Source organism: Aplidium turbinatum, chromosome 10, assembly GCF_918807975.1.
Source record: "Aplidium turbinatum chromosome 10, kaAplTurb1.1, whole genome shotgun sequence".
Lineage (NCBI taxonomy): Eukaryota > Metazoa > Chordata > Ascidiacea > Aplousobranchia > Polyclinidae > Aplidium > Aplidium turbinatum.
Genome location: NC_137481.1, coordinates 13,265,457 through 13,291,344, shown reverse-complemented (window position 1 = coordinate 13,291,344; position 25,888 = coordinate 13,265,457). Strand labels below are relative to the sequence as shown.

At 38.8% G+C, this 25,888-nt stretch overlaps 1 protein-coding gene across 1 annotated transcript; it reads left to right on the top strand.

Annotated features, from left to right (window-relative positions):
- The first annotated feature begins 4,859 nt into the window (after window positions 1-4,859).
- On the top strand, window positions 4,860-18,815 carry LOC145778102 (exportin-T-like). The gene is made up of 22 exons (XM_082589516.1): window positions 4,860-4,994; window positions 5,464-5,577; window positions 6,225-6,320; window positions 6,411-6,656; window positions 7,242-7,423; window positions 7,783-7,960; window positions 8,864-8,946; window positions 9,211-9,390; window positions 9,499-9,592; window positions 9,889-10,058; window positions 10,192-10,291; window positions 10,536-10,753; window positions 11,106-11,190; window positions 11,635-11,912; window positions 12,203-12,333; window positions 12,481-12,635; window positions 13,659-13,848; window positions 14,108-14,224; window positions 14,475-14,635; window positions 15,127-15,198; window positions 16,866-16,922; window positions 17,042-18,815. Exons 1-22 carry the CDS (start codon window positions 4,920-4,922, stop codon window positions 17,066-17,068), a joined length of 3,009 nt encoding a protein of 1,002 aa, XP_082445642.1. The 5' UTR covers window positions 4,860-4,919; the 3' UTR covers window positions 17,069-18,815.
- Window positions 18,816-25,888: the final 7,073 nt, after the last annotated feature.

Genomic DNA, 25,888 nt, shown 5'->3' with positions numbered 1-25,888 from the left:
AAAGAAACCTAATGGAAAATTACGAATTTGCATTGATCCACAACCATTGAACGCCGCTCTACAGCGTGAGCATTACAAACTACCTACCATTGATGACGTACTCCCAAAGATGAATAAAGCTAAAATATTCAGCAAACTAGATGTAAAAGAAGCTTATTGGCACATCAAGCTGGATGAAGAGTCAAGAAATCTCACAACCATGATCACTCCATTTGGACGATATCAATGGAATAGATTACCTTTCGGACTAAAAGTGAGTAGCGAAATCTTTCAAAAACGTCTCAATCATGCCCTTGTTGATCTCTCCGGTGTGATAACGGTAGCCGATGACATTGTTGTAGTAGGTTGTGGTAACACGAGTGAACAAGCTGAAGTTGATCATGAAACCAACATCAAGAAACTGCAAAAACGTTGTCAAGAGCAAAACATCATTCTCAATAATGAAAAAGCTGTAATCAAGCAAGAAGAAATCACTTTTATGGGTCACCGAATAACTAAAGAAGGCATTTCAGCCGATAAAGCAAAAGTTGAAGCAATCATGAAAATGCCTGCCCCAACAGATATACACGGTGTGAAAAGATTTACCGGTATGATTCAATACTTGGCAAGATTTATGCCTAACTTGGCGAATGACCTGGAACCAATCAGAGCCCTCGTAAGAAAAGGTGCAGAATGGAATTGGTCAAGTGAGGCCGAAGAAGCTTTTCAAACAATCAAAAAGAAAGTGTCTGAAACATCACTGTTAGCTTACTTCGATCCCGAAAAAGAACTTTGTCTTCAGGTAGATAGCAGCAAAGATGGTTTAGGAGCCGTACTGATGCAAGAAGGTAAACCTATTGAGTATGCCTCAAGATGCTTAACATCCGCAGAACGTAATTGGGCTCAAATAGAAAAAGAAGCTCTTGCTGTAGTATTTGGTTTGGAACGATTTGACCAATACACTTATGGCAATACGATTCTGGTGGAAAATGATCACAAGCCTTTGAAAATCATCCTAAACAAGCCTCTAAGTCAAGCCCCAAGAAGATTACAAGCATTGATGCTACGGCTGCACAGATATAATTTTACTTTTCAGTATGTTCCAGGAAAACAACTTATTTTAGCTGACACGTTAAGTCGAGCTTACTTAGATATTCCTCTCGTCAATGTCAACTCGATATCAGTCGACGGATTTGGAGATATACCCGATCTTCTGGTAGAAGAAGTAAGAAAAGCTTCCAATGAAGATCCGGACATCCAGAAACTATTAGAAGTTATTCAAAGCGGATGGCCAGATCACCAAAATGAACTCGAGGTATCTATACGACCATACCTTTCTTTAAGAGACACTCTAAGTTGCCACGAAGGCATTGTCCTAAAAGGACAGAGACTTTTAATACCAAAAACTCTCAGACACGAAATGAAGCAGCGCCTTCATAAAGCACACTTAGGATGTGACAGTATGATGCGCCGTGCTCGAAACACCATTTTTTGGAAAGGCATGTGTAAAGAAATTTCTGAAATTGCTAATTCATGTGATGTTTGTCAAGAATTTAAGCCAAAAAATCAAAAAGAAACGTTAATTCAACATGCCGAAGGTAAAACGCCGTTTGAAAAAGTTGGTGTAGACATTTGTCACTATCAAAACAAAAACTACTTAATCACTTGCCATATTTTCTTCTAATGGTAGTAAAAACAGAGAGAGACTGTTCACCATACTTTTATTACTTAATCACTGTTGATTATTTCAGCAATTTTTTTGAAGTTGATGTTTTACCAAACTTAACTAGTAGTCAAGTGATTGCATGTATGAAGAAATCGTTTGCTCGTTATGGTATACCTAAATGTGTAATAAGCCACTCTGGTACTCAGTTTACTTCCTATGAATTTCTTAAATTTACGAAAGAATGGGGTATCACACACAACACCTCATCTCCAGGACATCAACAAGCAATGGGAAAGCTGAATCGTCTGTGAAAATTGTAAAAAACTTGATTAAAAAGTGTATTCGTGATAATTCAGACCCTTATTTGGCATTTCTTGAATTTAGAAATACTCCACAACAAAGTACTAATTGTAGCCCCGCTGAACTTGTGTTTGGTCGAGCAACTCGCTCTATCATTCCTTCTGTTAACTCTACCCAATGTACTTTTGATCCTTCGAAAAGGATGAACCGTCAAAAGCAGGTGAAACAATCCTACGACAAAAATGCAAAGGATTTAAGTGTCCTCTATCCAAATCAATCCGTTTATTTCCAACATCCGGATAAGCCTGGCTGGTTTAAAGGAACTGTAATAAAACAATTATTTGATCGTACGTATTTGATCATCACGAGTGATGGCGCCACTTACAGGAGAAACAGAGTTCATGTGCGCTCTAATCATTGCAAAAAGACGTGTGATGAATCTTCGTATTATTACTATCCACTACCAGAAGCCAGTCAACATGGTGAGCCTTGCAAGCCACAACAACATGAACAGCAGATGGAGTCTGTCCGAGAGCGTCCTCGGAGAAGTCGAAAACCTCCCGCAAGATTTGCTGATTATGTGTATTATTAATGTTATTTTGTATGTTTATTGCATTGCTTGTATTCCTCATAATTTTGGAAACGTAATTCACTATTCTTAAAAGAAAGAAGGATGTTGATGGAACCTCAAGCAACAACGTAAATTGTGTGACGTCATAATTGGTAGGCGTCGTGTTCTTAGTTCTGCGTTCAGTGTATTCATTCTTTAGTTGCACCTAGTACAGTTGACACGTAATATTTGTTCTCCCTCTCACTCCTTTGTTAACAATACCAAAACTTAGTGTTACGGAATATCTCTTACAAATGCTGTGAAATAGTGATGTCACAGACAATTCAGTCCCACTTGGTTGTTCTTGTGTTAAACACCAATATGTTTTTTTTCATGAATCTGATTTTGGGTGGGCCCATTGTCAAACTGGGTGGGCTTGTACCAATCAGGCCCACCCGGTAGATCCACCCCTGCGCAAAAAATAGATGTTTTGGTCAAACGCTCGTTAGTCGTTATAGTGATCTTTTTTTTACTTTTTAGCAGAAACTCTCTGATCAATGGTGATGTAAATGTCTACGAATTCTGTGGATGTTAGCCCAGTTGATTCTTCACTTCACTCTGCTAATTTCGCTAACCTAGTCTGCATCTAATCATGATCTGATTTAACGCTTCCATAAGTGTGTGAAATTAAGTGCAATAACTTTTCAGAGGGTTTTCCAATTCTGAGGGTATTGGATTCAAACCAACCAACCAAAAATTTTTTGTTTATATACGCCTTAACCACACATGTTTATGTTACACACTTTTAACATCATTCGTTTGAACCAGCATCGTCATTTGCTCTATAACAAATATTCAAATCGTTAAAAACAACATTAAGTTAAACCTTACCGCTTTTGCTGAAACGTGAATTAAATTTTTATAACATATACATTTTTTAAATGAATCAGGCAAAACTTTTTTAATTGTTTGGTAAGTTTAACTCGAAGGGAAAACTATAACTCCAGTTGTCAGCAAGCAATGGCCGAGTGTCGGCAGCAATGGCCGAGTGTCGGCAGCAATGGCCGAGTGGTTAGCGCGTTGGGCTCGCAGTCGAGAGCCTGCGTGTTCGACTCCAGCCACACGCACTTGCTGTTGTTTCTCTGGGCAAGAAACTTTACGATAATTGCCTCCACCCAGTGATCGATTTCGAGTAATGGGTAGTACCAAATTTAAGTCATAAATAGAGTAGACAACCGGAAACAGACATTGCCGTCGGCTGCAGCGTGGGTCAGGTGTACGTCGGAAGGCGTACACCGATGCATAGCGCTCAAGTCCGCTTTCCCGCAATGCAGGATAAAGATAAACAAACAAACAAACAAGTTGTGAAAAATAAAGATTTTTGAAAAAAATAACAAGGGAATTATTGACACACGCACGAATGCCTCCGTCAGTAATGCGTGACGTCTTGTACTGTGTTGCGTCACTAAGTCACGTTGGTTGAAATGCTTTACTTTGGGATTTTGGCTAATTTGGTTGGTGAATTGCCCCTCAGTTGTGTAAAAGTTTAGACTACGGTTTGCAGTTCCTCCGATGTTTCCCAAAAGAAGCGATTGGGCCCCCGACGTTGTGCATGGAGAAATAGCAAGACCAGGCAGAGCTTCGTTGCACAGTGATTAAAATCTGAAGCTATGAAAATATTTTGTTGTACCGTACTGTATCTTATCAACAGCGTTTTCTGTAAAATTTACAGCATGGTAGGCTAGCTGTTAATGGCCTGCTAGTGAGGAGGCGACTGATTCTTAACTAATTCATCTACTTGTTTTAAAGTATCAGGTTTGGTGGCCATGCTCAACTATATTTATCGATACATATACCGTAGGCTACCGCAATATTAGATCTTTTCATGCACGTCTTAAACCATTCAGGATTTGCCACCTTTTCCTTTTGCTAGTTTTGTTACTGTATTTCTTTTTCACAATATCATTTGTTTTGCATTCTGACAAAGAAAAATAAATTGAATTGAACTTTTAAAAATAGTTGCAATTAGATGGTAGACTCAATAAAATATGCTGCTTGATGTGTCAGCAATTAGTCAGCTAAGTGTTTGAAAAATTTGTTAATAGATTTTTTTGTTTTGTTTTGAAGTTTGGTAAAAATGTTCTTGAAGTGCATTGCTAAAGCACATGCGGTATTTCTTTTCTTGAACCATCATTCTAGCTTGACCTTTCAGTTCTTTGTTTAGTAGTCTGGTGTTTATCCACTGACCTACCAAGACAGGTTTTTTGGCTGTTGAAGTAGCAAGGAATTTGCTGTTTAGAAAGTGTTATCAAAATGTTACTTATGTATATATTGTGCTTAACTTAGAAAATATTGACAGGTAGACTATATCATACAAATGCCATAAGCGACGAAATTGATGCATGCCTTAGTAGATGACAAAGGATGTTGCAACTCACCATGGAGCCAGATGTAATTAAAGGTTTGGGACCATTAGCAGACCAACATACTCATTCCAAAGTAAGTTGTTAGTGCCAAAATTTGATATTCAGTATTTGCTTTGATGCTCTTAGCATAACAAGAAAAAGTAAAAATCATTTGTTTTAAATAGTCATATGTAAGCTATCTTGATTTTTTAAATTTGTAGTTAGATAGAAGTATGTCTCAAACAACGTTGCTGTTGATTTTATCGCCAACAATGTACACTGATTTTGGTGATAGCTGAACAAATCGTGTCCTATATATGCAAAGTAATAGTTGGACATCTCTGTGTTTGTAAAAAAAACTGGCTGAGAGAATAATATCTGTATGTTAGAAACTGAGATATTCTATGTGTTTTTACATTGATATACTTTTCCAAAACATGCATGCTAACCTGTTTAGTTAGTGGAATCAATCAAAAGGTTACTAATCAAATGGTAAGATACTGTCTTTTTATATGCGAGTTGTGTGCACACGCATCTCATATGGCAAAAATCATGTGTTTTAGGCAATTGCATATTTTGAACAAGTGAAATCAACAAATCAAGGTTTAGAATACTGTGCTACTGCATTAGCACAAGGTCAGCATCAAGAAGATCATGTCAATTTCTTTTTATGGCAGGTTAGTGAACATTTATTGTTCAATCACTTACATGTTTAAATTGATTCATATATTTTATGATTGTTCAGTCTAGCATTGTGCTTGCATGTGCTGAATTTTTTTATAGTGTTTGCAACGTAATGTTATTAAATATATAATATATCTTGTTAGCTGAAAAATATCTTACTTCACAATATAAAATAGATACTAACAACCTGTTTTGACCAGATGCTGCGGTAGTAGCGGTTTGCACTAGTTTTTAGAACACAGCCCCCTAGTCATGTTCTGTGACGAATGGTGTTAGAGTCATTGTGTTGTTGTTTTATGCGGCTCTTTTATTTGGCTTTCCAAAAGAAAAGAGCGCATAAAACAACACACTGATTCTAACACCATTTGTCATAGCACATGACTAGGGAAATGTGTTTTGAAAACTTGTGCAAAACTCTACTACCATCGCAAACTTGCAGCATCAGGCTAAAACAGGTCATTAGTATCTATATTTTGAGGTAAGCAACGATCATGCTGCTAAAAGCAAAACTCAATTTATTGCAAACAAATTTCTACTCAGGGTAACCTTAAAGTTTTTTTTAGGGTAAAATTTATTGAAACAGTTTTAGACTACGGGTAAATAGGGTAATCCTATTAATTATTTTTTTAAATCTGTTTAGGTATTGGAGCATCAAGTCAAGCATCGATATGCTCAATTACCAGTTAACGTGAAGTTGGGGGTGCGCTCTACTCTGATAACATGGCTGCAAAACCACGTAAGAGGCATTTTTGTTTTGTGTTTTAAACTAGCGTTGTAAACAAAAATGGTAAAGAAAAATATGTCTTTACAAACTGGTGTTTTTTAGAGCAATGCAGCTTCAAGTGTACTGAAAGCATACCTAAGAAACAAAGCAGCACAAGTCTTTGCTCTTGTATTTTCACAAGAATTTCTTGTGGGATGGCCAAACTTTATTCAAGACATAATGCTTGCAACTATTGGAGAAAATATATGTAACAATTGCACTCCTGATTTTGGTGCAAACATGTATCTCAAAATCTTACTTGCAATCGACTCGGAAGTAGTGGACAGAAGCATTGATCATACAGCAGAAGTAAGTGACACTTTTATAGTTTTGTGGCAATGATGATGTAGTTAAGTTTGTTGGACAAACAGTGCTTTATTCATGAGATTGCTTTTCTTTGTAATAAGGTATTAAGCCAGTTATTACTCTCTTAGAATTGTTGAATAATATTGTTATTCCAAATAGAGGTTTTGAAAACAAAAGCATTGTAAAATAAACTTACTTGAAAAGTATATTTCAATTCAATATTATTTTTGGTTACTTTTAACAACCAGCCAACATTATTTTTGGCATAAAAGCAAATACTTTTTGATTCGCTCTCCAACAAGTTGCAGCAGGTTTTAAAGCTCATGGTGTTTAACACAAAACCTTGTTTACTGTTAGATAAACTTTTTTATGATTTTGCTTGGGTGCATTAACTTACAAGTAGCCAAGAATCATAGAGATCCACCTACAAGTTGTGTACTGTAAGTTGATGTAAGATCTGAACAAAACTGACTTTGTTTTGTACAGTCTTTTCCTTAAATATGCAAAACATTGTGCTCTACCTGCAAATGCAAGTCAATCACAGTGTTTGACTGTAGCCCACACATCATTTTATGTATATCATTGTAGGAGCAAAGTCACAACCAGCTGATTAAAGATCGAATGAGAGAAACTTGTGTGCAAGAAATGGTCAAATCTTGGTATTTCATGTTAGCCTGTACCACTGCTTCAGAGGAAAATGTGTCGTTGTGTTTGCAAGTAATAGGAGCATACGTGGCATGGATTGACATCAACTTAATTGCTAATGATCAGTAAGTAGAATGCTTCTGATGTTTTTCAGGAAGTTGTTGTTTATTGTGTTTGAAAGAAATGGTTAAAAGTATCGGTAATGCACATATAACCAAAACAGCTGTTTGTTCACTGTTGTCAAAGTTTTTATCCCACTTTATTTTCGAACTGGTTGACAAGAATAATAATATGAGCTGATTTCTTAGAATTTGTATTTCATAAACTGGTAAAATTTTCTCTGCAGCGTCAATGTATTTATTTGATGACACCGTTTTCTGCTTTAGAAAAACAACTCACTTTCTGTTAATTGGGCTCAATGTTTTTTGTTTCCATTCAGAATTTTATTTGTTTTTTTAAATTTACCTAATGTGTTTCGTTTTAGATTTATGCCGCTAATTTTCGAACGATTCGGTAAAACCCAACCGTTGGTTGTCCGTGAGTGTACTTGCGACTGTATGCGGGAGGTTGCCATAAAAGGAATGCTACCTCAGGATAAATTGAAGTTGGTTGAAAGTTTATGGCATGCCTTGCAGTCCTCTGGTATACTATCAGTACTTGACGTAAGTAGCTTTCCAAGCTTGGAAAGGTCTTGAGCACAGCCTACTAGAACACGGCCAAATATGTTGCTATTTGAGGAAATTTCTAAGAGTCTGAATTGTTACAATCATAGCTATGACAAACCTGTCATCTTCCCATTTCCAAAAGTAAGTAAAATGAGCAGTATTTGCATCTAGACATATTTTTGGCTTGTTTTACTGGAGATTAGATATGTATGTTAAGCACAACTCATGCAATAATAATGTAAAATATGTACGATTTTCCAACTGCATCCTGGAGGTAGTCTCATCATATAGTCGTTAGGTTTTTTGTATAGCAGGATATTTTGCCAATAACCACATTTTACTTGCAAAATTAAACTTGGTGAAAAACAAAACGAACTAAAATTTTAATTGGCACATCAAATGAACCGCTTACAACATAGAATTCACAAAAAATCCTTGATATTTTAAATGGAACATGCAATTGCACCAAAAGCGACACACCAAACGATACTACCTCCAGGATGCAGTTGGAAAATCTGACATATTTTACATTGTTATTGCATAAGTTGTGCTTAACATAAAAACTTAATCTCCGGTTAAACAAGCCAAACATATGTCTAGGTGCAAACTTTGCTTATTTAACTTATATACTTCTGGAAATGGGAAGATGACAGGTTTGTCATTGCTATGATTGTAACAATTCAGACTCTTAGAAATTTCCTCAAATAGCAACATATTTGGCCGTGTTCTAGTTGGCCGTGTCTTGAGGCTACTTTTCCTTATTTTAAATATGAAATTCTAAATACGTTTTGTGATACAGTATACGGGTGTTTATTTGATATAAGTGCAAAATGAAAGGGACTTTTGACCAAATTATCCGTTGTCTCGTTCTATATTGATTAAGTCTTGCTTGATTTACAGGATGATGCTGAAATTGAATTTATTATCAAACTTTCTCGTCTCATTTCTTCTATGTCATCAACTTTAATTTTTGCCTGGAACAAGTAAGTTATGTGCTCTGCTTTTGCCTGAAACTGATTGGACTCAAATGTTTGAACAATCGTCTGTGAGGCCAATCTTTGTGTCCACCTTCAAGCATGTCTTAATGGTCTTCAAAGACAGCCGCATGCTCTTGATAGGTGTCGTACATTCGTACAAGTGTTCTCACCACTCGACTTCCGCAGCCAACAAAATAAAACCTGGCTGTACGAGTGTACGTGAAAAAAGATTTTTAAGACTGGATAGAAACATGTGATTTCTTGTTCCAGGTTGACGAAGCCACCAAACAACATCACTCAAGATGACAAGACGGTGGCGGTTATCGACGCTTCCGTCCACGCCAAGATGCCAGTATGCTTGCGATTCTTTGGACACAGCGATGACGACGTGTCATTTCAATGCTTTGACCTGATGAGAGATTACCTTGACATGCTTAAGCGAAACCTTCCGTAAGTTGCCTTTTACATGTTTTTATTTCAGTGCGTTCATCATCCATCAAAACCTCTTGTCCATACGTTGTGTTTGCCAGCTTGGGAAACATATGTTTTGTGTTGAAGGTTACCTGAAGCAAAAGAAGAAATGACAAAAAAACTTTTTTATGTCATTGTGGAAAAACTGAAGTATGACGAAGATTATAAGTTTGACAACGAGGTAAGATTCATGCCAGAGTTGGCAAAATTTGTAGCTGCATTTCTTCTACAAGCAAAGGCCGCCTTGGTAAGAATATTATCATTCAGAGTAAGGTCGCTCGCTCCCTAATACTTTGGTGAAGAAAAACAAGCGTAGGAGCGAAGCCATTCAAGTAGTTTGCTAATTGCAGTAATCGTTTGCCACGAGCAAAGCAACGCCTTCAGGCATTTCAATGACTTACAATTTGCTGACGTTTGCTCAACATGCTATGGAATGGCCTTTATAATTGTATAAATTTTGTTTTCTACAATTCGTAGGGTGAAGACGAAGCGGAATTTGATGAATATTTACGAAATATTAAAGTGATCTACGACAACCTCGCCATGCTTTCACCACAGCTTGTCATCAGCAGTGTCCACACTATCCTGAGCAACACTCTGTCGCAGTGGGAAACTGCACCTTTCAATGATGTTGAAGTTTCCATCAGGTTAATTTTTCTTGTGCTTTTTTGGTCGTTTAAGTCTAAAACTTTTATTCTGTTGCTGTTGACCTGTTGTCCATATACTATACAATGTTTGCTTCAGATTTTCATCTAAGCTTTGTTCATAAAATATTTCCAGGTTGCTTTACATGCTTGGCGAGTCAATCCCTTCCAACCTGAGCACTCAGTTTTCTCCTGACAAGAACAAAACCTCGCCTCTTCACGGCATGATGGCCCTGGTAAGTGCCACGATCAAATTTAATGCATCTGTAGTCTCGATTCGTTTGTACCTCATTGTGATGGAAACGCTTTTGCAAAATATCCGTCATGCCACTTTCGCATTGGTTGTGATCGCACAAGCCAAGTTCGCAGAAGAACGTAGGTGAATGAAAGCCATACCCTAGCGCCAGCGACTGTCTTGCTTGTAATGCAAAGTTGACTTTGGTAATCACGTTTAACTTCTATGACTGACTATGACGACAGCTGGTGGCCAGCGGAGTCAGCAACCACCCCCACTCTGCTGTCCGGCTGCAGTTCTTCGAGACAGTGACTCGCTACGATCGTTACTTTCCCGCGGTGGCCGGCATCGACCAACAGCAATCGTCCATTCTTGCTTCGACCATTCAAGCGTTTTTCGACCATCGCGGTCTTCAGTCTAACGAACCGAAAGTACGAAGCCGGTGCGCTTATTTAATGTCCAGGTCAGTCTATGGTTGAATTCGGGAAGCATTTTGTAACGAGATTTGAATTTCTCGTAAATTTAATCTCCGTTGTGACAATTTTAACTAGACGTTTTTTGTTTGACCTTGCTATAAGCCGACGTGTTTTCAATTAGGTTCAATATAAAAATGTCGAATTGTCGTCATCTGTCGTAGTGGTGACTCAACTGACTCAAAGAAACCGCCACTGTACGACTAAGCGATGACGCACAACAGCACAAACTTTACGCAAATTTTGTGGCAACATTTTAAAAACTCTAGAAGCGAAGCATTTAAACTTGTTTATTGTGTTGAAAGTTGAAGCAAGCGAGTTAGTTTTCTTTCTGTTTTTAAGGTTTGTGAAGACTCTTGGAAAACTGCTTAGTCCATTTGCTGAAGAAATTCTTGTTGGAATCCAGGATTTGCTCGTTTTAAGTCCAGTGAGTGATCAGTATGAACGGAACTGAAGTTCAATCATTTTTATAGCAGTAGTACTGATAATTTGCATTCATCGAATGCTGGTATTTGAACAACAATCTAATCTCTTAACATAATTTACTGAACCACGGAGCCAGTTTGTTTCAATTGTTATTTATGGTTCAAGGAAATCACCTCTTTACCAAAGTTGTATAACTTCTTGAAGAATCGATACCCTTATAATAATAGCGTCTCCAGCTTATTCAAATAGAATTTCACAATATATTTTCTATGGTGTGTCAGATTATACGGTTTAAGTTGAACTTGGGGATTTTCGTAGTTCAATTGTTGCAACGGGCTGATCTCACGTTTATGTAATATATCACTGTGCAGTGTGCAAACTCACGCATTATTTATTATTATATGTCGTGATCAAACGCAAAGAGCTCTTGTTTCATTCATGACAGGTAGCCTCCCAGGATCGAGCATTGTCCAACGACGACCAGTTGTTTATTTATGAGCTCGCCGGCAACTTGATCGTCAACAGCAATTTTGATTCCGACAAGAAAACTGTTCTGATGACCTCTCTTTTGCGCCCCCTGGTGGAAGGTTTTCAACCACTTTTGCAGAAGATGAAAGCTTTGGTCGCAGAAGAAGGCGGCATTTCTCAAGCTACATCCGAAAAAGTTAAAAAACCTAGTGAATTGTGCGCCGTTGCCCTCAACTACATGATGTCCTATGCAAGGTAAGGCTTGTATGGTTTGAAATGAGTACTTCTCAAGCGGTATTCCCCAATCCATTGCTGTGCCCTATTTCTTTCTCCACTGTTGTCATACCTGGCTAGTTGCAATAGCAGAGCATTAACCAAAAAGACCAGAAGGAGAGGAATTCTCTTTATTTCTGGTTATCAGCACAAACATTTAGCACTCACCATTGCAGTGAGCGTATTACGTTGAACTTCTGAGTGGTTTGGTTTCAAAATTTCAATTTCTTAAATTGACGTCCGATCTTATCAATGTGTCGTTTATTTTTCAGTCGATCGAGCAAAGCATTCAGCAACAAGCAGACAATGAGCCAGTCAGGATGCGCTCTGATATACACCGATGCTCTCAAGGTTTTCTTGCAAGCTCTCGACACTGAAGCTTACAGAACCATCCTCCACACTGGTAAATATCGAGTGATATTCACTGACACGAACTCTTGTATTTTTGCATCATACTCGGCAGGTTACGGTGTATTCATCCACGCAATGAACACCTGATTCCTCATATAAGATTTATTGAATACAAGTAGATATCTCTACGATCTTTCAGGAGTGCGCCAATATCTCCATCGGATGGTGATTTGTTTGGAGGAGGAGGTTCTCCCATTTGTTCCTCTCACAGTCCGTCATCTTCTCTCCAACCAAGAGTCAAAATCCCTCCACGATTTCATTCCTCTTCTCAATCAAGTAGTCAATAAGTTTAAGGTTTGATGAAATTAGGATCAGTTATCACATTGACAATAATTTGGCGTACTAGATGTACAATGTACATTGACTGGAGTGAATGAGTGATTGCTATAGTTCGCTTTCTGGCAAGATCTTTTATTATACTTTATTACTTTAGTAGTATTTATATCGCATTGTTTTTTTAAAGCCTGGTCTAACAATGTAGTGCGACCAATATCATCTGGTCTACTGTAACTGTTCTGTGAATGTGATATTGTAGATATATTAGTTTTGCGATCCTTCGAAGACAGAAAATACTTCATTTTTGAAAACATTACCACACAGGCACACATGATGTTGCGGAATGGCCCGTTTCGGCGAGTCCGATTCGGCGATTTCCCTATTCGGCGATTTTTTGAAAATCCAACAACGCCTTCTGTAAATCCAACGATTGACTATTCAATATTTAGACATTGAATCAATGTATATACGAACTGTTAGGCTAATTGGGTTATTTCAATTGGGTTCAACCTATACCTGGTCAGCAAAAATTCCCTTTTGTACACGCTTTCAACGTCTGGCGACGTTAAAACGATGTAATTGCCTTTACATTACATTCAAAAGTTCTTTTGACATCAAAAATTCTTTGACTGTTTTGAGTTACAGCATCGTTTTGTGAAAAAGGTTGTTTTGATGTAAAATATATTTGAAATATCATATAAAATCAACAAATAGCTTATTTAAAAAATGAATGACGTGACGAATGACATAAACATGACGCAAAGAAGGTGGATGTACCGTTGTACGTGAGAGTGTAGCGTGTAGGACTAGGTTGTACCTGAGAAACATTTACAAAAGCCATTCGATTTGTTCAAAGAACCCAATTAGCCTAATAGTTCGTGTTTACATTGATTTAATGTCTGAATATTGAATTATTCAATCGTTGGATTTTCAAAAAATCGCCCAATAGGGAACTCGCCGAATCGGACTCGCCGAATAGTAGCAGACCCTGATGTTGTGGTGTTGCTTTGCGCTGATTGTAAGCGTGTGATCATTTGGTAGAAAACGATCGAACCTTTTCTACGGGAAGTCTTCATGCTTGTGGTACGCGCTATATTCGACATGCTGTTACGTCAAAGCGGCGACAACACGCAAACAGGCAACGATGAAGCCAAGTTAATTCGCCGAACATACTTCCAGTTTCTCTTGGCGCTTGTCACCAATGACGTTGCAAGTGTGATTTTGCTTCAAGGTGAGATTTGAATTCAACTTCTTGTTTTACATTCCCGTGCTCAAGCAGAGCATTCAGATGTTAGTTTCTCTATTCTCGTTCGGACCTATGTGGTAGCTATGTGTTGGTGGATTTATGAAGACTTTCTACTCGACTGGTTGCTGTGGCGCTGGTTTGAAAATCCAAAGTATTCGTGAGATCGTTTGACATGAAAGCAAAAATGATCATGCATTCTTAACGAGTATCCAGCCGTTTTTTACAATATTTTCTCAACCTCAAGATCGCTCGGATGTGGAGTTGGTCTTGTCAACACTGCTACAAGGAGCTGTGGAAGTACAAGACACCGTGGCGCAGAAACTTTGCTTCAGTGTTCTCACCAAACTGGTGCAAGCTTGGGGTGAGTGACGTGCGACGTCCCAATGTAGACATTTTGCTGTGTGGGAGTGGGATGTTGCTTATGACATAGTAAAATTGTAATGGTGATTTAGCAATGGGAACGCATTGACGATAAAGTGAATTGCACTATCTTCAGACAGTTTTGCCAAGGCATTCTCAGTGCAATTTCGGATGTTTCGACTTATACAGTGACAACAATTTGGCAGAAAGAGTCGTACGGTGTGTGTTTTTATTTAATTCATACCTTTCAGACATGGACAACGACGTGTCTCTCATGGATTTTGCTCGACAGAGTTTGGTTCCTACGTGTTTCGCGGCACCACTCAACGTAACCTTTGACCTCACCGATGCCCAGACAGTTCTTACTTTAAATGAATCGTCCTATTTATTGAAAGCCATTCATAAGAAGAAGGTTTGTGACAACTACACCAAAAACAACTAGAACACTAAATGATAAAGTCGTCCAAAAAGTCGATGTAGATTTTAATTTACTCGAAAACTACCAGTTATTGATTGATGTCCACTTTAAACCAATTGTTTCATAGAAATTTACTAGTAGACATTAATTATTCAATTTATACCCTTATATATTACTTCTACCTTTTCTGAAATGTGAGTATCGCAAATCCTTCTTTGATAGTAAGGGTGTTATCCACTTTGAGCAGTTCTCAACCAGTGGAGTATGCAGCTCTGTTGCTAGCAATTGAGAAGTGAACGCAACTTTAAAGAAAAAGCCTATTCAGGCACTTGTTTGCTTCATATAAATTTTAAACAAAATTTGTGTGGTGACCTAATGGGTGACGCAACTTCCGTTGAAATTGTTACATTTTTCGTTTGGTAACTGTCTGTCGACGAAGTTCGGTGCTTATATTACGACTTAATCGTCAACATTTGTCTATCCAGGGTGAAGAACTGGAAATGTTTTTGCTGCAGCAGTATTTTCCTTCATTGAACATTCCACAAGATAAGGCAGAGGTAACAAGGGGCTTTTCGGCAGGGTTTCTTTGATGTATCTTAGAATCAACAAGTATTTCAGCTTGCGGTTGCAAGCAAATTGCAGAGTGAACAGAAAGTCCTTGGATCAACTTATAAACTATTTATTAATAGAAAATAAATAAAATTTTATCAAAAAGCTATCACAATCACAATGACAACTTACAATACTAGGAATAAATTTCTTTATGTATTTTTCATGCAGCCTCCCTTCACTTGGATAACTCTCTCAATTCTTTGTCTGAAGTTTTCGACCGAGGCCCGTAGCTCATCCTGGGGTATTTTTGCCCATTCCCGCAAGAGTGATTGCTTCAGAGCATCAACACTTGGGTGACAACGGAACAGGCCTTTGTCTCCAATACCCGCCACACACAAAAGTCCATGGGATTCAAATCAGGCGATGAGGGAGGCCACATTTACTTGCTCCAGAATCTTGGAAGTTGACATGAGCATCAGTCTTGAGGTGTGGGATGGTGCACCATCTTGTTGGAATGTGAATGGCTGATCTTTGTAGAGTTTCTTCATCTCTTCAAGGACTGAAACAAAATATCGTTGATGTAGCGATTTGAATTAATTTTAATCCCTTGTTCCACAAAAATCAGAGGAGACTCCCAAGTTTTGGAGACGGCGGCCCACACCATGACAAAAGACGGTTTTTGTCGACGGTAAACTGTTCTCACAGAACCTTTAATATCTGCTGAAGACTTTGCATAAATTCTGTCATTCTGATTATTGAACTGAGCTTCAATTGTGAAGAGCTTTTCGTCTGAAAAATCGATCTCATGAATCAAAGCCATGCCTGCCTTCAGTTCTCTGAGGATCTGTGCTCTTTCAAGTCTCTTTTACGTTTGGAGAGATGTAAGGAACTGCCGTTTTCTCATCTAGTAAGGAGACAACTGAAGATCCTTTTCCACAATGGCTCTCATTGAAGTGTCACGTTCATGTCTTTTGACCGATGGGTCTGTTTGTGTTTCTCCTCTCCCTTTATCAGACAGCCTTAACCACTTTCTTTGTTCGAGCAGTGCGAGGTCTTCCACTATAGGACGAGCTTCAGGTGTTCCAACTTTCTTAAATCTATTCACAACATGGTCTTCTTCTTCAACAACTTGGTAAACGATGGATATGGCAACTTTTAAGAGCTTAATGATCTCAGAGACGGTTTTCTTCGCGCGATGGAGCTGAATGATAGCTTCTCTTTGGCTCATTTTAGACCTTACAATTAGACCTAAATTTTACAGAGTTTAGCGAGATATTTAGCATATTAAAAAGCATGTAAGTTGAGTGACATTTGTTTAATTTTTCAACCATAAAATGAAAAAAAGTCCAAGGACTTTCTATTTACTCTGTAGATGAGGTTGTCAGAACAAAATGTTGTGCTCCAGGAGGCATTGAGTTAACATTTGCCAAGTCATAAAATAGTAATTTGCTTTTTAAAAATCTAAGCGGATGGTGGCAATTGCCGAAAGAAAACTGTACCTTTGGAGTTCTTGATGAAAACATAATAACTTGGAGAGTGATACAATGCTGTAATTGTTGTCGTTCTTTGTGTTTTGACTAAGCCAGATCGTTATACAGTAACTTGCATATGCTGCACAAAAACGTTTTTAATTGTGCTCGAGCGCTTTAATAAATTTAACTGTTTTTTGCAGGAATACTGCCAAGCATTGCGTTCGTACGACAACCGTTCTTTCCGCTCTTACGTAAAGGTAAGGACACTTGCACAATTACTGATAGAGTAATCTTTGTTTCTTACTGCAACGTGTTTATGCAGAGTCTGTGCACTCATTCATTTGCTCACCTTCATAATTGCAACTTTTATTTTCAGGCATTTTTTATGTTAATGAAGACGTGACGTACGAAAGTGTGCCGTTTCAATCAATTATGACGTAGTTGTTTGCGATTCCTACGGATTTTCGCCAATACAAGGAGCAAGAGAGTAATGCTTTTCGTGTGAGCATTTGAGCGAACTTTATGTTAGCAAGTTGACTTTTCGCTGTGACGACTTATTGTGGCTGCTTCATTCGCGACGTGGTGCTTGCACCATGATTTTATGTCATGGGCACGACGCTGCTGCAGCGCGCATGAAGCGTTTTTTGCCGGATTTTAAACCTGTCAATACCGTATCCTTTTTTAACTTGTGTTTTTAAAAACTTGACGCCATTTTTATTTAATTCATTTGTTCGAGCAATTGGCCGAAAACTTTTCATCATTTGGCATAATGATTGTCTTTTAGGGTGATTTTCCCGTTATTCTGGCTTACAACTTTCTGAGTGTAGGTAATATTCGTCCTTTTCTGCAGCTTTAAACATTATTGTGTTAGCAGTGTACTGTTTATTATTTTGTCGTGCATCTTTGCGGACTTCAGCTGCTGCTCCAAAACAAAGAAAAAAACATGGCCACATTTTTCAATTTAAAATAAACACCAATTGGCTCTGCTGTAATTTTTCATTAATATTATATAAATCTTTGTTGCCTGTAAAAAACAACATTTGCTGAATTGTAGTATTCTGATTTATATAGGACTGTTCAATGTTCAAGCATCATCTGACGTTTCCTTCACCCTTTATTTTTCATCTATATGATGTTTGTGGTCAACTTACGTAACGCAATATGACATTTCGGGCATTTTAACTGGTCCCAGTGGCGTAGCCAAGGCGGGGAGTTGGGGGTTACAACCCCCCTTTGGCACGCGTGTGACGTCATGATATTGAGAATGGTGCTTTCAGTCTCTTTATGCTTGAGAATAATGCTTTCAGTCTAAAAAAATTGCCTAATTTTAAACGAAACTGCATTAAAAGAGCGAGCTTTGCCAATACCAAACATTCAAACATCTCAGCCAGGAATTAGCAACAAGAAAACATAGAGACTTAGCTTTATTTCCGAAAAATGCCGAAGAAAACATGATCTTATCCTTTTTCTATGTCACCGGACGGCACCATTTTACAGAAATATTCATACCTACATTTTTGTTGAAAATGCTCTCAGAATGCACCAAATTCAAAGTAATTTTTCAAAATTTTCTCGGGGAGGCCCCCCAAACCCCCCGCCGCTGGGTCGTCAAAACCCCCCTTTCAAAATTCCTGGCTACGCTACTGACTGGTCCTAATTAGTTAACAATTATTTAAATACTCTTATTAAAATACTTTTCACGCTATTTTACTCATATTAAAAATTGTATTACCCCATATAGCTTATAAACCAATGTCACTTGCTAATTTACACAAAGATATTGTTTCCCATGAATAAAGATAGAACCAACTCAGCAAAGAGGATAAAAAGAAAACCAGCGAGTATTCTTTTACTCAACACTAGCAAAGTTGCTGTCAATGTCTTAACTTTGTGTTAATGCATTTTTCTTTTGGGCTTCACTTTGCTTACTTTGCTCCGTAAAATGCAACCTTCTTCGTTTTATGTTTTAACTTTAATGCAATGCGCTACGGTGGCAACGATGCGGTCACGAAGTGGTTTTGATTTGATGAGAAGTGACGTTAACATTTTTTGGTGTAAAGGGTAAAGTCTCGATTGTATTTTGTCAGTTTTAAAATTAGCTTCTATCTGTTTTAATGGCGAAGTTGTTCTATTATTTACCTTTTTGTTTTTTCCGGTCTGGTTGATGCTATGATGGCTTTCAGAAAATTAGTGTGCATTTATAGAAAATGTGTAATTGGTTGTTGACTTCTAAAATTATGGTAATGAGGGGAAATGAGACGACGAGAGACTTTGGATAGCTTGTCTATGCAGAGCTTGGACATTGTAAACTAAGCCTGTTGGGAGGTGGAAGGGTGTAGTTTCAGAAGTAGGCCAAGACTAAGCTACTGTAGGCTACACGTTTTTTGAGAAGTAGGCTATGATACCAGAAATGAGATGTACGGTATCAACAATCTGTTTTATAAACAAGTTTGTGACTCACGCACGGTTATAACTCCATTCTACTATATTTGATCGACGGTTTCATTCATATTGCACCCGCCCCGGTAGCTCAATTGGTTAGCCCGTCACTTTTAGAACGAAGAAGCTTCAAGATCAAGCTGCGCTGGTTCGACTCTCGGGGTGTGCGCTTGAGCAACGCACGTTAAGGACTGCTCTCCATTCAGCGGCTGTGCTTCTTGGCCTACCAGCTAACAAGTCACGTCTTTTATTCTTTCTTTGTGCTTCTTGGCCTACCAGCTAACAAGCCACGTCTTTATTCTTTATGGTCACAGCGGTAAACCATAATCTCTTCGTGGGAAACTTGTAACATAAGATTCCGGAATCCGTTCGTCTGTATGTAATGACCGAAAGAGAAACACTCTTCTGAAACGTCTATTCAAAATTGTATTTCTGTAAAATTAGCCCGCGGCTATCGAAAATGGGACGCAACACGGTACGCCACTAAAACCTGTCACTACAGAACAAACTACTTGGATAAAAGACGGAAATTTTGTCCAGCTAGCAGCACTAAGCGAAACAGTTAAATTTGCGACTAACTTCAAGCAACAATTTTACGAATGACCAGAATAGATATCAATATCTCAAACTCACGTACGTAGTACTGTGACGTAAAGACATTGTCACGCAATTCAAAGGTGGTGATGCCATGTTTCATGTTTAAACAGGTTTGACACAAGTCTTACGAACGATGGTGCAATTTGGCTCATTTTTAGGAAAAATTCCATGACGTAATACGCTAAGATTCAGTAGACCTGAACGGTTTTTATATGACGTTTGATTAGGTGAACAATTGTCTGAAACAGCGGCATCTAATGGATGGAATAATTCCCCGGCAACAATCGGAAACTTCACTCTTGTCAATTTCGGTGACCGGCCTGCGTCAGTGAGTCAAAGCCTCTACAAGTATGCGAAACTTCCAGGATGAAGCTTTCGCCATGGGCTCTATCCAAGGGGGGGTGATCAATGCAAAATCACCCCCCCACTCATTTGGCTTTGAAAAGGTTTTGTGCTATTTTATTAATCAAATTTTGAAAAATATATTTTCGCTGTTGGCACATTTTGAATTTTTTATCAATATGAATATATATTTCATTTCAATATGATTTTTTGGTTTGGCAACCCTGAACTACAAGCCAGGCGTTTACATTGTGTTTTAACTTAGCTTGCTTGGTAGCCACTTTAACAAGAAAAAATTCTGCCACTGCAAATGACTAGAATGACACCGCCAACCAATCAGAACATGTTATAAGAGGCTACCGTCCAATTGTGACTTCCTCGCACTTAGCCAGAGAGTTAATCTTTGCTTTGAAGTTTATTTGGTAATTACAGAAGAAAAAAGAGCAATAGCAGTCGAACCCACGTCAATGAAATGACTACTTTCTAACCCTAACCCCTAAAAAGCCAACCAGTTGCCAACTTAGTCGGCAGCAGTGGCCGAGTGGTTAGCGCGTTGGGCTCGCAGTCGAGAGCCTGCATGTTCGACTCCACCTCCCCCCCCCCCCGCACTTGCTGTTGTTTCTCTGGGGAAGAAACTTCACTATGAGTATAATTGCCTCTACTCAGTGATCGATTTCGAGTAATGTAGTACCAAATTTAAGTCATAAGTAGAGTAGACAACCGGAAACAGACATTGCCGTCGGCTGCAGCGTGGGTCAGGTATACGTCAGAAGGCCTACACCGATGCATAGCGCTCAAGTCCGCTTTCTCGCAATGCAGGGTAAAAATATGAAAAACAAATAAACAAACAAACAAACAGCTGATAGAAAATCCAGCACTTGATTTGCTTTGTATCATCTTCTTTTCGCCCTTTTTCACGTCACGAAAAACGTAGTTTATGATTGGTTCGAGTTTTCATTTGCAGTGCGAGAAATATTTCTTGTTAAGTGACTACCAGTTTGCTTACCCAAAAATGCCCTTTCCGAAACATACTTTGTGAAACGATTTGGAAACCCTATGCTTCGATCAGAAAGAAGCTGATGCTGCAATGGGGGGTCTGGGGGGCGTAGCCCCCCAGAAGTTGAAATGACTAGCCTATGACGATTTTAGCCCACTGTCCAAAAATCACCCCCCCGAATTCTAAAAGTGGATAGAGCCCCTGGCTTTCGCAGTCCGAGGATAAAGATTCAATCAATCACTGAAGACAAGAATATGAGCAGAAGAATAATGACGTCGGAAAAAGTTTGTTATCCGAACGCGATTTAGCTTTTATTTCTGAGCGTTTGTGAAAGGGAATAAGAGTTTTCTTATATACTGTATAAAACCTGCATATTGGAACGCCACCTTTTCAATTTTTTTTAAAACTTACAGAAATCTCAACCGTTAGAATATCTGGCTCCAAATCAATAAACATTGGTTTGCTGACACCCTGTCGGATTATAAATTAACGACGTTTTAAAACTGAAAGGCTACAGTAGCTACTAATTCTCATTTCTGCTTGGGACTCAGAAGAGGAATTGATTTAGGTTGATAATGTACTCGGGGCTCAGGGGCTGAGTTGATTCTCTGTACGGATGCAATGAATCTGCCTGCTTTGTGAAACGCTCACTGCAACTCATATCTGCGCTGCAAAAAAGACACATTATAATTGTCATTCTACAGCCTAATGTGCTCTGTTGAGATACATAAGCTAGTCAACGCCACATACTGTACGTAACCCACATCGCACCGAAAGTGCTCGTTTGGTCACAAAAGTTTACCAATCACTGTAAGTGAAGCGTAGCCAGTGCTAGCCACTCATCTTTTCAATTAGCAACAATACAGACAAGGACAACCAATTGTCGCCATTTTGAAAAAATGACTGTCTCTAACTCTTTAATCTAAACTTTTATTTCCTATTTCAAAAATATCATTCACCTCTCTTTTACCCCCTTGCTGTCGTTTACCCTTGAAAAATCTTTCTCACTTTGGATTAATTACTCACCAATTTCATTCTTCGTCGTATGAGCTGTTCTTCCGGACTATATGTTTGGGCATGATGTCATCAGCCAGGGCCTTCAGTCCAAGCGTTCCATGTGGTGGTTGATGGATTGGGCAGTCATGGACGACATGATCTACTGTCTGGTCTGTGGCGCCACACTCGCATCCCGGTGAGGGAGCCAGGCGCCATCTGCACATGTCTGAACGAAAGCGACCGACGCCGGTTCGTATGCGGTTAAGCCGGACCCACGCAAGTCTTGCAAGGGACATTCCCGGAGGGTGGGGATCGACGTCGGGTAGGAAATCACGGAGTCGGGAGGTGTTGTTTTGCCACTCCATGTTCCTGCAAGGATGGGAAGGCAGCCCGTTGGAGTGGGACGCAGACATCCAGTCACAGTGCGTCAATGTGGCGGGTGTGAGAGCTGCGGCACCACACTGGTGCGCAGTACTCAGCGGTAGAATGGACGAGGGCCAAGATAGCTGTGCGAAGGGTTTTCGCATCAGCTCCCCAGCCGGAACCCGCCAGCCGCCTCAAAAGTGCAACGCGCGCAGATAGTTTTTTGCGCACCAATTTCATGATCGAAAGTCTTCGGATGAACAATGAGACTAAACACAAAAATGAGAGCAAAATTCCGAAACTAGAAATAATTTAGCTCAGAAGAGGAGTTAGTGGTTACGGAGCCTATGATTTTTTTAACAAAAACACGGTCTCAGATAAAGGACTTGTTTGGAAAAAAACTCGGTGCTGTTGAGGTTTAGGAAGTCAGACCGTGGATACATTTTGGGGCAATGCTGGGAAATTCACTTCTGGCAACACAAAGGAATCTGGCAACACAAGGCAGTGTTGTGCGGATATTGAAATTTGATAATCCAATCCAATCCGAAATTTTTTAGAAATATCCGAATCCAATCCTGATCCAAAAATAATAGGAAAAGCAATATCCAATCCAGATCCGAATATCCGAAAACTAGCATTATACTTATAGCAGACGGAATGGCCCGTTTCGGTGAGTCCGATCCCTTAATGGGGGATTTTTTCAATTTTTTTTTGTAATTATCGGGTACCGTAACCTAATTATCATTGCCGTTTTAGGGTTAGGGGTTAGAGGTTAGGAACTCACCGAATCGAACTCACCGAATCGGACGCACCGAATCGGACTCACCGAATAGTAGCAGACCCTATAGCAGACATATGTTACACTAACATTTTTTTCTTACCCTACCATCCTTGTCTCAATTGCAGCATAATGAATTTATACTGATATTAAAGTAGCACTCAGCCTACCAGTAATCAATCTGAAACACAACAATAAACGACAATAACAAAACAAAGAAAATAGCAGTGTAAGCATGCACAATTGCACACACTTATCAAAAGCATACTGTTTTTGAATATAGCCTAATGATACAAATGTCATTATAAGATCAGTGTATAATAAATTGTCACTAATCACATGCTAACTTCCATGAACCATACAGAAATGTAAGTCGTTCAGAAAACTATTCTTCCTCAGACCTAAACACAGAGTTGAGTACAAGTAAAGCATCAACAGTTGATAATGTGAATACAATCTAAAATGTCAAGTTAAAAGCATAATAGTATACTGCACAGCAACAGGAGATCTACTATGGCAAACTTTTTAGCTTCTGCTGGGCACCGGCCAGCACTTTCTAGTACCGAGGTAGGCTACTTTCATCAACCTCTTAGCGTGGCATGCCTGCCTTTGCTTAGTTGCTGGCTTGCTTCTGCTGACTGCGACTCTGCGAGTACCGTACATCGGTATCAGACTAGTACTGCCAGATCTACGGAGGCTAGCTTCCCTGAAACGAAGAACAGCAACTACATGAAATTTATGTCATTCAATTTATTAAAACGTAACTAAACAAAGTTAAACAGATTCGGATTCGGATAATCCGGCTCCGGATCCAGCTTGGGAAAAATTGAATCCAATCCAATCCGGATCCAAAAAATTTCTTCAAATCCGGCAGGATCAGACTCCAAAAATCCGGATCCTGAACAACACTGACACAAGGTTAAGTGATTTATGATAGAATTGCCAGATTGGGCGCATTTACGCCCAATTGGGCTACTTTTGATTTCTCCAGGCGCCAAAAATTCCCGTTGGGCGCGCTTTTTTGGCTGGCGCCCAGTTGGGCTACTTTTTTTTTTTTAATATAATATAACTTTTTATATAAAAATTGTGTCATGTTTAAGATTTTTACCTAATTCGTAGTTATTTCATTGAGGAGCAGCGTTTTTGGGGTAGGCACTTTAACAAGCAGATTTCTAATAATCCACGCGCGTATCCAATCCAACCACGAACCAATGAGATGCTACGTTATCTGTTATTGTGACCATTCCAGCATTCAGCCAGAGAATTAATAATTACTTTGAACTTTGTTTGGTAATTACAGAAGAAAAAAGAGCTATAGCAGAAGTGGGAATCAAACCCACGTCATTGTAATGACTACTACCGCCCTAACCCAATGCGCCAAGCCAACCGATGGCAAAGCGATGATTTAATTTAGCTAGAATTTGCGTTTTTCTTTTATTCTTCCCAAACGCAATCTTGATGACGTCATGAAAAGCGTAGCTTCTGATTGGTTCGTGCTGGATTGGATATCTGCATGTTAAAATGCCTACCCGTTTTTGGAGGCCTCGATCAGGCAGGGTTACCAATTTGGTATAAAAATGCCAATTTTTAAAAATGTGCATGTTTAGGCTTTGATATCTGGCAATCTTGGCAACTTAAGTGATCTCGGTTTTCATAAAATGCAGTTGGGGGTGGGCATCACTTCAGTTTGTTTTGTTTTTTCTGACCATCACAACGAAAAACAATATAAAAAATGTTAAACATAGCAGGGGTCTAGAAAAAGGTAGAAGCGACAAAACACGGACGCTATAACGTGCACGATGCCAAAGCAGGACAATCAATATGGCATGGTTGCAACACGTTAATAAAGTTTTTACAAATGTAGAAAGATGAGAAAAAAAAGGCTAGTGATTTTTTTGTAACAATTTATATGAGTAAAAACAAAACAACAAGACAAAAAGATAGTTTCTACGTTGATCGACCTTGGTGGGTTATCAAAACTGTTGATGGTCTTGACTCTTGAGGGGAACACTCTTGATGCGTTAACTCATCACAAAAAGCAATTAAACCATTTTTTTGTGTTCAGGTACTGGTACTTCTTTGTAGTTATTTTAACAAACAGTTGAGTGGTTGCCAATCTGTCTAAAGATGTGAAGAACTGGAAAAACACTTATGATTTGGCACTGATAATCAAGCACTTTAGAAGAATTTTGTATAATAGCTTATCTCTTTGCTTGGGTTCCATTTTAGAACTCTCAAAAAAATTGGGCTACTCTTTGCATTAGCTTGGGTTCTTTTTTTATATTAACCTCTGGCAACCCTAATTTATGAACAGGAGCAGTGTTGCCACTCCTAGTGTTTTTCCACTAAATCTAGTGTTTTTGGGTTGCATGTAGTGTTCTAGTGTTTTTTTCTGCTATCTAGTGTTTTTTTAGCGATTTACCGCTATGTTGGTGTGCATAAGTTTGGACAGTGTTCAAAGTAGCCATCACCTATTGTTGTTTGGCTGCATCAATGTGTTTGTAGTGCTTTTCAAAGTGGACTTGAGTTTTTTGTTTAGTTACACTCAATTATGACCAAATTTGAGATATTTAGCATGAATACTTTAAGAAATACACACAAATGACTGTGAAAAGTGTTCAAAGTAGACTAAAGTAGGTAGCGTAGCCTACCTTATAGTAGGCTTGCATTTTGTCAGCTTACATTTGATGAGTGTGGAGTTCTTAGACTAC